The following is a 15,882-nucleotide window of genomic DNA, read 5'->3' as shown; positions in this document are numbered from 1 at the left end:
TAACTTGTGCCCTGGGCTGCTCACCTCCTGGTTGTTCCTGGTGTGCCTTAACAAGGCACAGTCTGTCTTTGGGCTGTATGTGGTCAAATAAAAGTCTGGAAAGTGGGGCAGAAACTCTACTGCTGGGGTGGGTAAATATCTCCCTGTCCAATAGGAACATTTTTCCTTGTTCTACAGCCCTCCCTACCCTACTCCCATCCACAAAGGCAGATATATTGTAGAGGTATGAATGAGCAAAGGGACTTAGTGTTGGGAGAAAATTACATTGAATCAGCTTGACGGTCCTGCAGGAAGGGCGTAATGTGTAGGCCAGCCCCACCTCATAGAACTAATAGATGGATGTGGACGAGGATGTCCAATGTGCCCTGCTGTTGACATAATTTAAGGGTTTCTCTCCAAAATAGATACTGTTGACACAAAATTCTGCTTCAAAGAAGCATGATCAGATTCTCATTTTAATATGGATTACTTCAAAGAGAATAAGTGTGCATTCCAGGATGGAGATTTCTCTCCCAAGCTAAGAAAATAAGGATGCTTAAAAGATTATTGAGGAAATAGCTAAATAATTATAACAACTACCTGCACCTAATCATCTTTCCTTACTTATCATGTGGTTTCTCTTTAGCATGAAGGCAGAAAGAGATTATTTATGTCTAAATCCATAGTCCTGGGGAGCTTTAAAAATACTGATGCCCCCATCTTACCCAGTGGTGTGCTGGGAAAAGGCTCTCCACCCCCACAGCAAAAAGCCCTGATTTGTAGTGTTTGCCCATTTCTGTGGTGTAAATACTCCTACCATGGCTGATTTCAGGCTACCAACCTGATGTCAACTGGCTTGCAAAACTCCTGAAAATTTAACAGTCCTCTCTTGCAAGCTGTTACAAGCTCCTTCTAGCAAACCACTGGGGTCCCACTCCCAGAGATTCTGATGCGTTGGTCTGTGGGATGTTACCTGGTTGTATGTTATTTTTTTAAAGCTTCTCGGGTGATTCCAATGGGCAGCCAAGGCTGAGAACCAGTAGTGTAAGTGGACACACTCATGAACAGCTATAGTGTGGCTGTGATATAAATATCTATGAGTCCCATCAATCCCCTCTTGCAGAGAGGCAACAGAGTGCGGCAATAAAAATGTGGGCTCTGGAGACAGGCTGCCGGGTTTAGATTCCACATCGTCCTGGCCGTCTGACTTGGGCAAGTGACTTAACCTCGTGTGTCTCAGTTGCCTCGTGGTGCCATTGTACTAACTCAAAGTGCTGCTGTGAAGCCCAATGAGTTACTGTGCAGAGAGCCCTGAGAACTACGCCTGGCTCCCGTGGGCCCTGAACAAATGCCAACCTGCATTGTTCTCACCTGCTGCAGATGCCTGCGGAGTCCACGTCCATTTGGACTGGAAGGAAAGGAAAGTGGTTGTTTTTGTTTTCTTGTTTTTTGTTTAACTTAAATTTTGGTCCAACCACTACATTTCTGCATAAGATATGCCATGGATTTTCTCCTTTCTTTTGGATATGAAATCCCAGAGATGAGTGAAATCTAGGAGTGATCCTGGTCACGTTTAATGGGATGGTGTGGAAGAGGCCTTTGCCTGATGAAACAGGTGGGATGAGACAGACACTCCCGGTGTTTGGAGGGTGCGTTTCTTCTGACCAATCCTTTCCAGGGCCCACATCTGACAGTTCTGGAATTCCACAGCAGACAGAGCCCAGCACAAATGTAATACTCACGAACTTGATCCCAGCTGTCCTATTTAACAGCTGTCCTGCTTCTCAGTGGCACTGACCTAGTTTGAGTAATTTGCGCAAAATATTTTGGCAGTCAAACCAACCTGCTATTTCATTTGGCTAAATCATTATTTAGGAAATATAACCATTCTGATTAAATTATTGGAGCAATCAAATACTGCTGCAACACTTTATTTCAATCCTGCTTGATTGCTCTTCTCTGACTTTTAACAAAAAGCAGTTAACATGTTCTTTACTCTCCCCTGGGCAGCTTTAGAAAAAAATAGAAGGATATATCATTACTGTCACATTTTTTAATAGGTATATGCAATTATCAAAGAAATAATGAAAGAATAACAAGTATAATGAAACTTTCCAATGTCCCAGCCGCGCCCTCATCCATGAAATCATCTTGTCTAGGAAAATATTCAGTGGAAGAGAAGCATCACCATCAGCACAGATCTATAATTATTTCCTCAATAACTCTGACATTTCTGACTTTATTATATTTGGTGTCATGGTTAAAGAAAAAAGAATTCTGCTCTTCTTGCTTGCTAAGAGCTCCAGAACCCTCTTAACTATTCTCTGATTTTTTTTGTACCATCCTAGGTGAGAGGCAGGTTAGGTGTGATCAGCACTGAGAGGAAATGGGTTTGAAGGAGAGTAAAAGGGAGAGAGGATGATTTGAGAAAGACATGGGTTCAAGGACAGATTCAAGTGGTAAATTCATGGGATGGAATACTACATACCAATGAAAGGAACTAGCCATAGCACAGGAAGAAAATGGATGAATCTCACAAACATCACGTACATAATGTGTCATTCCATCTGAATGAAGTCCCAACAGGCAAAACCAACCTGTGTTATTAGAAGTCAGAGAGAGGCCACGTAGCATCGCCCTTACTCTGGGGAGAGAGAGTCGGTGGAGCAGTGCGCAAGTGCAGAGCGATGACGCCTCTAACTCGGAGAAGCGAAACCGTGCTCCAGGGAAGCATCACCACCAACGCCACCCTCAGCGGCGACAGCAGCCACCGCCGCCACCCATACCTGCAAGCGGGCAACAGGCCAGCAGCCAAAATGAAGGCTTAACTATTGACCTGAGAATCCTAGCAAACCAGGAGAGAAGACCTTCACCCAACGCAGCCGTCTCTTTGCGGACAGTCTCCTCCTGACGTCCCTGAGGAGGAAACGAGGAAACCAGCTGAGAAAGCGGGAAGGCAGGCCAAGTCTTCATGCAGAAGGGCAGAGGCTTTGGCTTTGTCCGCTTGGAAACACGACCCTCAGTGGCGATGGCCGAGGTGGAGCTGGACAGATGCCACCCCGTGGACAGCAGCGGCGTGTGCGCTCTGCCTGCCGTCGTGCATCTCGTGGTCCGGAACCTTCCTCGGCACGTGTCCCGCGGACTTGCTGCAAGAAGACTTTTCCGTGCCTGGCCAGGTGGAGAAGGCTGTCGTCATGTGGATGACCGAGGAAGGCCCTCAGGAAAAGCCATCGCTGGCGTCTCGGGGGAGCCGGCGGCTCGGAAAGCTCTGGACAGACGCAGCGAAGGCTCCGTCCTGCGAAGCGCATTTCCTCGACCTGTGACAGAGGAGCCCGTGGAGCAGTCAGAGGACGAAGCGGGACTTGCAGAGAAGCTGGTCACACAGAACCAGCCCTTTCACAGGGATCGGAGCGGCCACGCAGGTCTGCACGGCCCGGCTCCTGTGCATGGGGCTCGTGGGCCGTGGCGGGGGCCACGCGCGGAGATGCAGACGCAGCAGCAGGGCCACGTGCAGCCACCATCGCGGAGGCTCGTGCGGAGCTGGACACGCAGCACCGGCTCCCGCTAACGAGACAGGACCTGATGAGGGCCAGAGCCGCACCGCCAAGAGGTGCAAAAACGAAAGCAACCGGGGCTCAGGCAGGAGCAGCAGCGCAGGCGCCGTGACACCGGGAAGAAAGGGGGCGGCGACAGCAGGCGGGGTTCCCCGGAACGTTCCCTGATGAGAGAGAGCAGGAGGTACGGACGGGTCAGATGGCTTTGGGAGGTGCTGTGGCATAAACAGCAGCGGTGCCGTGCCCTGCTCCCGTGCCAGCTGGCACCCCAGCTCCCCCAGGGCCTGCCACTAGGATGCCGGACGGAACCTTGGGATTGACTCTGAACGCTTTGGCCAGGCTGCCACGGTGGAAGGGACTGGGGCACTGGTGGGACCCCTCCTGCATTCGGCCGTGCAGCTCGTGCAGCTGAATGTGCTCCACAGAAAGGTCGCCGATGCTAATAAAGTTTCAGTGTCTGGGTTCCCAAAACCCTTAAAGGAAGGACCCTTTTTGAACTAACCGGAATTCTACCCTGGAAAAGTGTTAGGACTTCGTCCCGACAGCAAGGTCTTCCCTGCCTGTACTACCTAGGGAATATGCTGGAGGCAGACGTCAGGAGGGGTGCTGTTTAACCAATCGGTTGTGTGGTATGTTTTTAATCATTGTGTGGTGCATCCCTGAAGTCTCAAATGGGATTGCTGAGGGCCCCCGTGGCGAAACGGACCCAGTTAGAGCCCCATTAATCTTGGTCGTTCCGTGTTTGGTCCGTTCTGTTTTATCTGCTTTCTCACCCTACACCTTCCAGCCCTGGAGACTCTGCCACATGCACCACAAAAACCAAATATCCCCCGGTGATCTCAGCCCCACTGCTCTGTTCACTCCCAGGTGAGAATTCAGGCAAATGTCCGCAGAGGTCACAGGCAACATACGTAAGGGTTCTGCTGTATCCCATATATCACCCCTTCACGATCTAAAAAAGACATTTTCTCTTAGAGATGTTCATTTTAGTATATCTTTAAAAAAACTTGTGTTAACTTGCCTCCAGCTTCTTCTTGGGTAAGGACAACCCGGGAACAGCCCTTCTGTGCTGTGTCCATGATGTCGCTGTTCACAGCTTTTCATGACAGGCCTGGTACAATCTTGGGAACAGCGTTGCTGTACGTGGAAGGTCTGACGGTGACTCTTGGCCTTGCCTATCTTAGGTGGTTAGGCTGTGCATTTTTTTAAAAAAAATTTAATTGGTGTACCATGTTTGATTTGTCCCTGATCCCTTAAATTGGGAGTTTTTCTGAGAAATGGAGCAGTAATGCAGCATCAACTTATTAAAATACATTTTAAGCCTTAAAAAAAAAAGAAAAAGAAGTCAGAATACAGGTCACCTGTGGGGAAAACAGAGGTAGATAGGAGGGGGTATCTCTTATGAAAGCTTCTATTTCTTGTCCCAGGTGTGGGTTCACCTTCTGTGTTCACTTTGCGATAACTAATTCAACTGTACAGTTATGATTTCTGTTTTTTCTGTATGTGTGTTATACTATTATCAAGTATTAAAAAGCTAAAAAAAAAAAAAAAGGAATAGAATGCTGGGGTAACTGGATGTCCACATGCAAAGAGATGAATTTTTACTTCCTACACCATATACAAAAACTAACTGAAAATGAATCAAATACCTATAAATGCTTAACCTATAGCTTATGTCTAAATGTTTAACCTATAACTCAAAACTATAAAACTCTTAGAAGAAAACGTAGATATAAATCTTTATTACCTTAAGTCAGACAATGGTTTCTTAGATGATACCTAAGGCACAAACAACCAAAGGAAAAAACATATATAAGTTGGACTTCAAAATTGAAAACCTTAGTGTGTCAAAGAACATCATTAAGAAAGTGAAAAAACAACCCATACAATGGAGGAAAATATTTGTAAATTATATGTCTAATAAGGGTCCAGTATCCAGAATATATGAAGAACTCACACAACTCAACAATAAAAAGAAAATGTTAAAAGTAGGCCAAAAATTTGAAAAGACATTTCTCCAAAGAAGGTATACAAATGGCCAATAAGCACATGAAAAGATCATAAAAAGCACAACATCATTAGTCAGCAGGAAAATGTAAACCAAAACCTCGCTGTTTGTTTGCCTCACTATTTTATTTTATTTTATTTATTTATTTATTTATTTTTTTAACTTTTATTTTGTCAATATACATTGTGGCTGATTATTGCTGCCCCTCACCAAAACCTGCCTCCCTCCTCCCTCCCCCCCTCCCTCCCAACAATGTCCCCTCTGTTTGCTTGTTGTATCAACTTCAAGTAATTGTGGTTGTTATATCTTCTTCCCCCCCCGCCCCGGTTTTGTGTGTGTGTGTGTGTGTGTGTGTGTGTGTGTGTGTGTGTGAATTTATATATTAATTTTTAGCTCCCACCAATAAGTGAGAACATGTGATATTTCTCTTTCAATGCCTGACTCGTTTCACTTAATATAATTCTCTCAAGGTCCATCCATGTTGTTGCAAATGGCAGTATTTCATTCGTTTTTATAGCTGAGTAGTATTCCATTGTGTAGATGTACCACATTTTCCGTATCCACTCATCCGATGATGGGCATTTGGGCTGGTTCCAACTCTTGGCTATTGTAAAGAGTGCAGCGATGAACATTGGGGAACAGGTATACCTTCGACTTGATGATTTCCATTCCTCTGGGTATATTCCCAGCAGTTTCCTCACTATTTTAAAGCCATGTTGACCAGATGTCTCTTTGCTAATCCTGCCTTGTCACCTCTAGCTTATTTCATTGGTCACACCAAATGCCAGTGGAGACATGACTGTAACACTGAATTTTATTTCCCAGTGTAACATTTGTGACTTGCCTTGAGACCTCATATCTAACTTATATATTTTTTAATATGCTATGAATGGAGCCTTAACTTCCAAGGATGGTAATCGAATTGTTGAAATACACAGTGAGTGCAATGGCTGCTTTCAGTGCTGTGATGCTCATATGGAGAAAGCATCCAGTCACACGAGTGATCTAAAAGTTACTTATCCAAAAGAAACCTGTCTTTTCTTCTCTTTCACCATCATGTTGAGTGACCTGTATGGAAATGAAGTTGGGGCCGCTGCAAACGCTCCCAGGATGCATTTCACTGGGTGCACCATGGCGTCCAGCCCTAGGAGGCGTCTCCATGCGCTGCCTCTCACTCATGGGCAGTGATGTCGATTGCCTGACTGAAGGCATGGTTTCCTCTCTTGAGTTTCAATTACTTTCCCCGTGCTCAATTACCAAGGGCTCTTAGCAGCTCTTTCATGCTCCTTTAAAATCACAAAGTACAAAAATCCAATTTTGCACAGCACAGCAGCGTGTTCTTTCTGACATCTGGAGGGAGGAAACTTGCCCGGGAGAGCCCAGCATTGCCAGGAACACTGGGAGACGGAACAAGGGCAGGTTTACAACTCATCCCTCACACCCTCTTTGTGAGCAACCACTGAATTCATTCAAATTCATTCAATCAAGTGGCAGAATTCATTCCCCATGCTACACATAAGACAGATTACCAAAGACAGAGAGCCTTGAGATCTTTCTCCTAGTTTAAAGTTAATAGATTATCCACCTGAACAATTGCATTCTCCAGGAAGTTGTTAAACAGGTTTTTTTTTAATTCTCTGAAATGTAAGTCATATTTTCTTACATTTTTCCTAGCACTGAGAAAATAATACCCAAAGACACCTCTTACTACATAAAGTGGAGCAAAATGTTGGTTTAAAATGGAGGATAAACTGAAGGAAAAACAAATATACTCAATACCACATTTGGGCTACCTGTTATAATCTTATCAGAGATAATTTAATTATTGAGCAAAACATTCTTCCAAAAATGCAAATGAACTACAATATTTAAAGAGTCCTGTGTAGGCCAATGACTATTTGGATTTACAAATATGAGTAATGTCTTCAGTACAAGGTAGTTACATGAAATAGGTAAATTATAGATTAACCCAAAAAAGTTTGGAGAAGAGCAAGTTCCAGCCTTAAAAGCAACTAATAATGTGTATTTGTATAGCACATTATACTTTAGTGATGGAAATGCTGAAAAATAAAAATACTTTACATTCTGTGTACCACAGTGGGTTATTTACCACCAGCCTGAGATGTTTCTGGAATTTTGAAAATCCCAGATCTCTGAAATGTTTTGCTTCGCCTTAACCGTGAAGAAGCAGTTTAAGGTGTCCCACCATCCCAGGGGTTTCTGTTGCCTTCATAGGTGGTGACTACCTAATTCCAACCACCAGCTGAGGGTGGGGCTATGTCACGTAGAAATTCAAGGCGCCCTGCCACCTGCGAGTGGCAGTACTACACCCATGCAGAGGGTGAGGTACCCTCCTCCTGGAAGCCTCATTAAAGGGATGTGAGAGCACATTAAGAGTGTTTTTAAGCCCATTACATCCAAAGTTCCTAGTCCTTGGAAATCAGGGTAATGTATTTCCTTATAATGTCTTCTTAAATTAAACTTCATAGAGGTTTACATAAAATTCCATAGAAGTAGCATGTGCTTCTTTGGTTAATTCCAATTTCTAGGTGCCATTGAATGTAAACGCTTATTTGTGTTTCCTTTTTAGAAGTCTCAGCGCAGACGGAGATCTGTGACATTCAGCAGGACTGGAAGCCTTCATTCCTCAGTAATGAAGAATTCACCCAGCTGATGTTGGAGGTGAAATGTAGTTTCAAATTAGTCTAATGGGCTGCAAATTAAAATGTACTGCTTGTTCTAGAAAAGACCCTGTGCCCAAAGCAAACAACTGTTCTTGACCCTGAAAACAGGTCTTGAAACAGACACTTTTATGAGGCTCAGTGTGCTGTTGCTTATGTTTTGGCTACTGAGTTGGGCGATAAAAGCAGGAATCCCCAAACTGAATGTGGTCATGTGCTCTCACTGCAATGACCGGTCTCCCGACCAGAGGACACCTAGCAGGGGAACTGGGAAGGAGCAGGTTGGAGGTAGGTAGAGAGGGAGAAAGCGAGAGGGAAGATTATATCAGCCTTCCCTGCCGTGTGGCTCAGGGAATCTTCTCTTTAGAGCGAATGATTATATATTTTTTTCTTAGTAGAAACACAGTTCAAAAATAAAAGTCTCCTTTTAAAGTTATGCTTTTAACTTGAGCTCATATTCCATCACCACGCATGTGGGTGTCAACCGTCTGACCCTTTGCTTCCCTGCCCAGCCTACACCCTCTGTGTTAAGTAAGGTGCTCACATTCCTGCCTCTGGATTAGGTGCCCATCTTCCACCGCAGGGCTAGATTTGTGAAAACCTGGGTGACCTGAGCAAGTGGCCTTCTTTAATATCATGTATTTACAGACGGATAAAACTCCTCAATGCAGATGAAGATAAGACTCCACAAAAACATCTGGCAGGATGCTGTGACTTCCAACCTGGGGATAACACTGGGAGGGTATGGCTGTGGTGATGGGGGCAGAGAAAGCCCCAGACGTGGCATGTCTCGGCCCTCGACCAAGAAGAGGAGAACTGGGACAGACAAGCTCAGTAAAAGGAAGATAGATGCTGGCTGTGTGCCAGTGGTTGCTGGCAGGATTTTCAGAGAGTAGCTTCTTGGGATAAATTTTTCTATATCTTGTCTTATGTGCCTATGTGAGACTGATGTAAACTTCAATTTACATAGATTAACTATGCAGAAAACAGAAAGTACTGAAGTAAGAAAATGCCAGAATGAAGATGTCCAAATATTATGAAATATAAACGCATTAATGAACATTTGCATAAGATGAAACACACTTAAAGCTGCATGGGAACTATATTTAAAGAAAATACAGAACTTTCTCCAGAAGCAGCGCATTTTAAGTATGTTAAATTTAAAGCAGCTTGTGAATATAATGTTGAATTAATGCATCATTATACCACTTTACATAAATCGATTTATCTTGTAATTCTTATGGAAGTAGTTAAAACACATAACCCTATAGCATCAGCCTCTTTTTAAGAGCCTTTAGCACAACCTTTTTTTCCCCAATGAGTTTCCAAGTATCAAAAGTATTTGAGGAAACAAGGTTTTTATAAAGTTAAAAATAGATAAATTTTGGGGGTGGAAGGCAGGACTACGATTCAGGAGACTGGAATTTCTAGAAAAAGAAGATTTTAGATTTGTATGGATAGTATTTATGGACTTTCCCCTGCTCCCAGTATAGACTCCTCCAAGTGGATGGAAAGGACGTTCCACTAGATGAGTGGGTCGGCTCTGAAATCAGGCCTGCACGACGGTGAACTGCCGCCGGGAGCAGGCTGGCCAGTCCTCCAACCGGTGCTGGCATTTATCTCTGACTGTGTCAGCCTTCTATCCCCGCCTGTTGCTCATAAGTAATTGCAACCCTCTGTGTCTCCTCCCTGAGGGCCTCGCCCCAGCCATGGGCCCCCCTCTCAGGGTGACGTGGTCATTTTCCAAGGTGCACTTTCTTCCTGCTGTGCGTCCCATGCTAGCCGCACCTGCCTCTCCTTTCTTCAGAGCCATTTCAGAGAACGGGGAATCCAGATGCCTTGTCTGGGTTACCAGGACGGTCCCTTTTTAAAAATGAGAACAGAACCTGAGAGAGAACCTGTCATGCCCCCGGGGAACTTCTGGTGCCCTTTGGTTGTGAAACCCTCCTTCCCTCTTCTTTCCAGATGACACAAAAACAGCTCCAGGAGGACTCCCATAGTTGTGAAGGTTGAAAGGACAAAAATGACCTGGTTGCAGACCAGCCGAGCTGGTCAAGTGTACGCTGGCGAGCACTGGGGCTATAGCGTTGGAACAAGTAGGCTCAGAGAGAAAGCTCTTGTTGACCAGGGATGAGGGGGGTTGTGGAATGTCTGCATTTTATTCAGAAAAGCTACAGCAATGTTTTCTCTTAGCCCACAGGCTGTCCCAGAGAACACAAGAAATGTTCCATCAGATTCTTGGAAGTGGTAGAAAGGGGAGGTTTTGTTTCCCTGTGGTTGTGGCGGGTATAAAATTCTGGATCATTACGGCACCTCTGGTGACGTCCCTGTCAAGTTCACCTTTGCATGGTTGGGGCTCATCACTTTGCCTCCACTCGGTGTCAAATCACTCTCAAACGCTGCTGATGGGACTTCCTAAACCGTGGCAGCCTTCTTAAAGCAGTGAGTCAGTGCAGCTCTTGTACATCTGATGGAAAATGCCAGTGAGCTGATGAGTTATCTTTCGTCTATAAATACCTTCAGTTTTTTCACACCCACTTGCTTTGCAGATTCGGGAGGGATGTGGCTCGCTGTGCACAAAGGCCACTTGTGCAGCTCCCGTTTCCCCCCAGCCTTCCAGTCTGCTCTGTCCAGAAAGGTCTAGCTGACATCATCAACAGTACCCCTACCCCTTCAGAAAATTCACCTCCAGGAGGGCTGCAAAGATGACTTGCAAAATAATTGAGAAAAAGACTTGCGGGAAAAAGAAATGGAAGTTACTGGGATATACCTCTTCGTTCACCATAACCCATAAATCTAATCCAGAGTTTCTCACTATTGACCTTTTGGTCTTGATAATGCTTTGTTGAGGGGCTGTCCTGTGCATCGTAGAATGTTTTGCAGCATCTGTGGTCTCTACCCACTAGATGCCACGATCATCCACTCCAGTAGTGACAATCAAAAATATCTCCAGACATTGTCAGATGTCCCAGGGGGATGAGGGGAGCAAAATTGCCTCCAGTCGAGAACCACTGATGTAATCCAGAAGGATGAGGTCTGTTTAAGAAGTGTGCTTTGGTATATTTTTCAGTCTTAAATCCTGCAGTACATCAGTGTAAAATAATAAATGAGCCTGGTGTTAATTTTCCTGGTGAAAAGAACTCTCTCCTATTTTGGCACGTTGTAATGGTGCCCTTCACGAACAGTTAGTGGCCTATTTCTGCTTCCTGCTGCCATGGGCTTAGCCATGCCCTCCTAACTTGAAAGAACACATGCACTTTGGGCCATGCAGATTCTCAGTAACACCCTGGGAGGATCTGGATGAGTGCATGCAGGATGTTTTCAGAGCCTTCTGAGCATACATTTCACTTTTTTCCCCCAGAGCAGAAAACTTTCTAGATTTGGGGAAGATAGTATGTCAAATATTATAGTCAGTAAAATGACAGTGGCAGGTTTGCCGTGAAAGCCCACCTGAGCGTATAACCCCCTCAAAGGTTTGTTTTCTGGCGAGGTAGGCTTTGTTTTTAATCCCTTCCATCTCACTGGTGCACTCCAGACTGCTACTTGCCAGTATGACCCCATTCTCCACTGAAGTACATAGTCTGAATTTTAGAAATCAACTTTCAGATGTGTCTTATGAAAGCACTGCAAGAATCCACATTAAAAAATCTCAATAAAGGATCGAAAAATAAGACAGCAAAAGTGCTTTCTGAGAAAACATTTCCACTTTAAGCCTTTTCTATTTCAGGCACTCAGAACATGCGCCTAGCATACAATAGGCACTCAGTAGATACTTCCAAACGAATGCATTTTTCAGACATTCTGAAATGTTTATGGATGCAGTTGAGTTACACAACCTGCCCTCCCTGCTCCGGCCCTGGGGAATAATGTGAATGTTCTTTGCAAAGGTTCCTTCAGTGGGCCTTTCTCCTATAACAATGAATGTAGGCAGAGATCTACCTTGGCCAATAGGCTCGTTTTCTGTTGTTAATGTACCTATTAGGTCTGATGTCTTATAGTAAATGTTTACTGCTGAGCTCAAAGTGGTATCGGGGATAGGGAGATGGGGACAACATATTGCTGATGTCTTTTATGATAATAGTGGTATTTCTGATTCAGCCCAATAGAGTGCTTATCATTAAACCTGTTTAGATCGTTTCCATCGCTAAATTTTATTTTGGGATACCAATAGGTGAAATTTTTCACTGAGCCCATAGCGCCTTTGCAAGCGCTCATCCTGGGCTAGACAAATTCTGGGTAAGAAGCCCTCCCATGTGTGTGGCAGGAAAGTGCTGCGAGGTTATTCACGGGAATATTCTGAGGATTACAAAACAAAGCCAGCGTTCTAAAATGGGGTTCTTTGCTTTGGTGACACGCTCCTCCGTAAAAGCATCGCTAAGGAGCTTTCAAATGTTGCATTTTCCACAGGCATTAGATGGCTTCATTATTGCAGTGACCACAGACGGCAGCATCATCTATGTTTCTGACAGTATCACGCCTCTCCTTGGGCATTTACCGGTGAGTTTCTATTCCGATGGCCTTTGCCTGTGCACATTGTCATCTTTATCTTGAGAGTCATTCAGACCCCAGATCGGAGGTGGTGCAGGTATCAGGGGCTGTGTGTGAGAGGGGGGTGATGGAGGGGTTAAAGAGTGCCCAAGTCCTGGAGGACAGGACCAGGCTGAGGTCAAGGTCCCAGGAGCCTCAGACAAAGGGCAGGTACAGGCATGTGTCACCCTGGAACAGGCCAGGCACCGTGATTTCAGCCGTGCTGGACCTGGAGCAGAGGACATGGATACAGGTTCTTATCCCTGGTCAGAAACAGGGACCAGCAAGAGAGTCGCAGCACAGTCAGCAGAGCTCAGGGCCTTTGCAGAGGCTGATAGACGTCCCAGCCCAACTGAGAGCTGGTGAAGGAATGGGCAACAGATGGCTTGGGTTGGGATGTGGTGTGACGCTCACTCCAGACATGTCTGAGATTGCAAGTACATTGTCACGTCCTCCGGGCTGACATACTCTGGGAAGACACTGTTGGACCAATGTCTTGAAAGGCCTTGGGGAGGGAGGAGACTTTGGGCAGGCTGGGAGGAAAGGGCCAGCTCTGCAGTCCAGGGATGGGTGGCAGGGGCATGGCGGGTGGCCGGCCACACATGTTCCCAGGCCCTGACGGATGTCTCTCCCCCTCACTGCTTCCCTGTGCCTCCCTTCCTCTATTTTCCCTCTTTCCTCTCTTCCCTCCTTCTCTTCCTTTCTCCCTCCCTTTCTCCCTCCTTTCCTTCTCTGCATAAGCCTTGCCAGCACTCTGGTCACCCTTGACTGAGGATGAAGTGACTCACAGGTCTGCACCTGGCTAGTGAAAGACCCACCTTTGATACCAGCCCTCCATTTCCCACCAGCATTATTTGTTCCCACAGAAAATGACCTTGAATGGCAGTTCCGCCAGGAGCATCACATGCAAATGACGGGGATAAAACATCGTCTCTTCCTACCCCTCCCAATAAGCCCAGCCAAACCCCTTCCCCGCCATCCTCACCCCGCACATAGGTGGACGGGCGGCCAGTTTATGTGATGAGTTGGGTAACAGCTCGCTCTGGGATTGTGTGTAGGAAATCCTGAGCCAAGATGATGTTGGAGGACGTGGTTCCCTCGCCGCAGCTGCACCTGCCAGGGGTGGCCTTGCTCCACGGGCAGCTTCCTTCTGTCTCGGGGTGACGAGCCAGCTCTGCTGGTGGCCCAGGCTTCCACGTCGCCCTGGGCCGTACTTTTCCTTGGAAGCCACTCCCACCATCCCCTCATTTCTGCAGATAATGCTGTGTTCAGTCAAAGCCACCATGCACGTTTTCCTTTGCAGTCACTGTGTCGTAGCCCAGAAAAGCATTTTTGAGTTTGCTAGGCAGACGCCTGCCCATTCTGCCATAATGTAACCTAATCTGTCTCACCTTTGTGTGCCAGCCCATTTCCTGAAGCCAGAGTGTCAGGCTGGGGGTGGGGGTCGGGCGTCTCCCTGAAGGCGTCGGAGGGTGCAGCTGCACCGTGATTATAGTTTCAGAGCGGGAGGATAGTGATTAATTCAGAAGTGAACCCCCTCATTGGCCCAGCTTCTTTGGGCTGATCTGAGGATGGCTGAGGAAAGAAGAGGAGGTGGGTACTTCTCTGGAAGGAGCTAGTGTTTTGTATTGAATAGGAAGGACTGGGCGTGATAGGCACTGACCGAAAGCAGGCGAACGTGGCCTGCCTAATGACCTGGGAATGAGAGACAGGCGCCCAGAGCTGTTTGGGTAAACAGGATTTGCACTGTTCTGCTTTATGCTTTTGTAATTATCTGATGACCCAGTTGCTGTGCAGAGGGGACCTAGAAAGTAAGACAGGAATTCTTCTGACTTCAAATTATGGAGCAATTTAGGACCATCCTTATCAATTATTTTCTAACTCTGGAAGGGCTAGAAATGATCCCGACCCTATAGTCAGTGCCAGTCAGATATGAATGCTTGTTAACTGTATATAGACCCACACGCAGATACACACAACGAGTCAGCCCTTAACTCCCCAGTGGCTTGAGCCCGGGATGCACAATCCCCCAATTTAACGTCAAGTTGCTTTTAGCTTTCATAGTCCAGTTTTTACCAAGATCGTCCTTTGCAGGTGGGTGGACAGGGGCTGTTGAGGACAGAACTTCCCTGTTGCGATCAGCATAGAGCTGGTCAAGCAGAGGAGCTGGTCTGGGAGTTATACATCTCCTGCTTCGACTTTACAGGTGAGGAAGCCCAGGTGGCCCAGACAGTGAGGGACAGAGCAGCTGGCTACAAAGCCCAAGCTTGTCACACTCTATGCCAAGGATTTGGGTCATAATTTAGGAATACTGCTTCTGATTTAGTTCACTTCAATTTGTACTTACAGCAGTCCCCTTTTCCAAGACCCCAAGTGGAGGCTTGAAGCCACAGGTGGTTTCGAACCCTACATACACTATGTTTTTCACTATACATACATACCTATGATAAAGTATAATTCACCAGTTAGGCACAGTTAAAGATTAACAACAATAACTAATAATAAAATAGAACAATTACAACAATATACTGTTGACAATTTCATGGATAGAATATTCATTCCTACTGTAGATCTTAGCAACCACAGCGTAGGGTTTTTTTTTTTTTTTCCTTACTAAGTCGAGAACTTTCAGCTTTTCCCTTAAAGGAAGTGCTTTACGGCTTGTCTTTGGCATATCCGAATTGCTGGCATCACTATTCTTATGCTTTGGGGCCATGAAGGTTACTTGAACACAAGCCCTGCAATACCATGACCGTCGATCTGACAGCAGGATGGCTAAGTGAGTAGTGGGCAGGCAGCGCTACCTGCAAGACACTGGGCAAGAGGATGATTCGCACTGCGGGCAGGATGGAGCCGGGCGGCATGAGAGGTCAGCATGCTACTCGGAACCGTGCACGATTGAAAACTTAGGCATGGTTTACTTCTGGAATTTTCCATTTAATATTTTTGGACTGCAGTTGGCCAAGGGTAACTGAAACTGTGGAAAGTGAAACTGCAGATACGGGGGCTACTGTACTTATTATTCATTATTAGTCAGCACGAACCCATGACCTCCACAGACGATGCATCATTTTACAAGGCCCCTGTGAGGTTCTTTCCTTCAGGGTTTAAAATGTTATTGAGAGATTTCCCC

General features: G+C 45.8%; 1 protein-coding gene and 1 pseudogene across 2 annotated transcripts in view; both read left to right on the top strand.

The window, feature by feature from the left end:
- NPAS2 (neuronal PAS domain protein 2) overlaps positions 1–15,882 on the top strand; it is a 162,818-nt gene that overhangs the window by 87,661 nt on the left and 59,275 nt on the right. For both annotated transcript variants that reach the window (XM_063078202.1, XM_063078203.1), the window contains exons 4-5: positions 8,132–8,223; positions 12,630–12,719. In XM_063078202.1, the coding sequence (XP_062934272.1) occupies positions 8,132–8,223; positions 12,630–12,719 (182 nt within the window). The remainder of the gene's footprint in view (positions 1–8,131; positions 8,224–12,629; positions 12,720–15,882) is intronic.
- LOC134363220 (non-POU domain-containing octamer-binding protein-like) lies at positions 1,269–3,976 on the top strand (annotated as a pseudogene).

This window comes from Cynocephalus volans, chromosome 14, assembly GCF_027409185.1.
Source record: "Cynocephalus volans isolate mCynVol1 chromosome 14, mCynVol1.pri, whole genome shotgun sequence".
NCBI classification, from domain to species: domain Eukaryota; kingdom Metazoa; phylum Chordata; class Mammalia; order Dermoptera; family Cynocephalidae; genus Cynocephalus; species Cynocephalus volans.
Note: the sequence above shows the minus strand (reverse complement) of the source record. Positions and strands in the feature narration are given on the sequence as shown.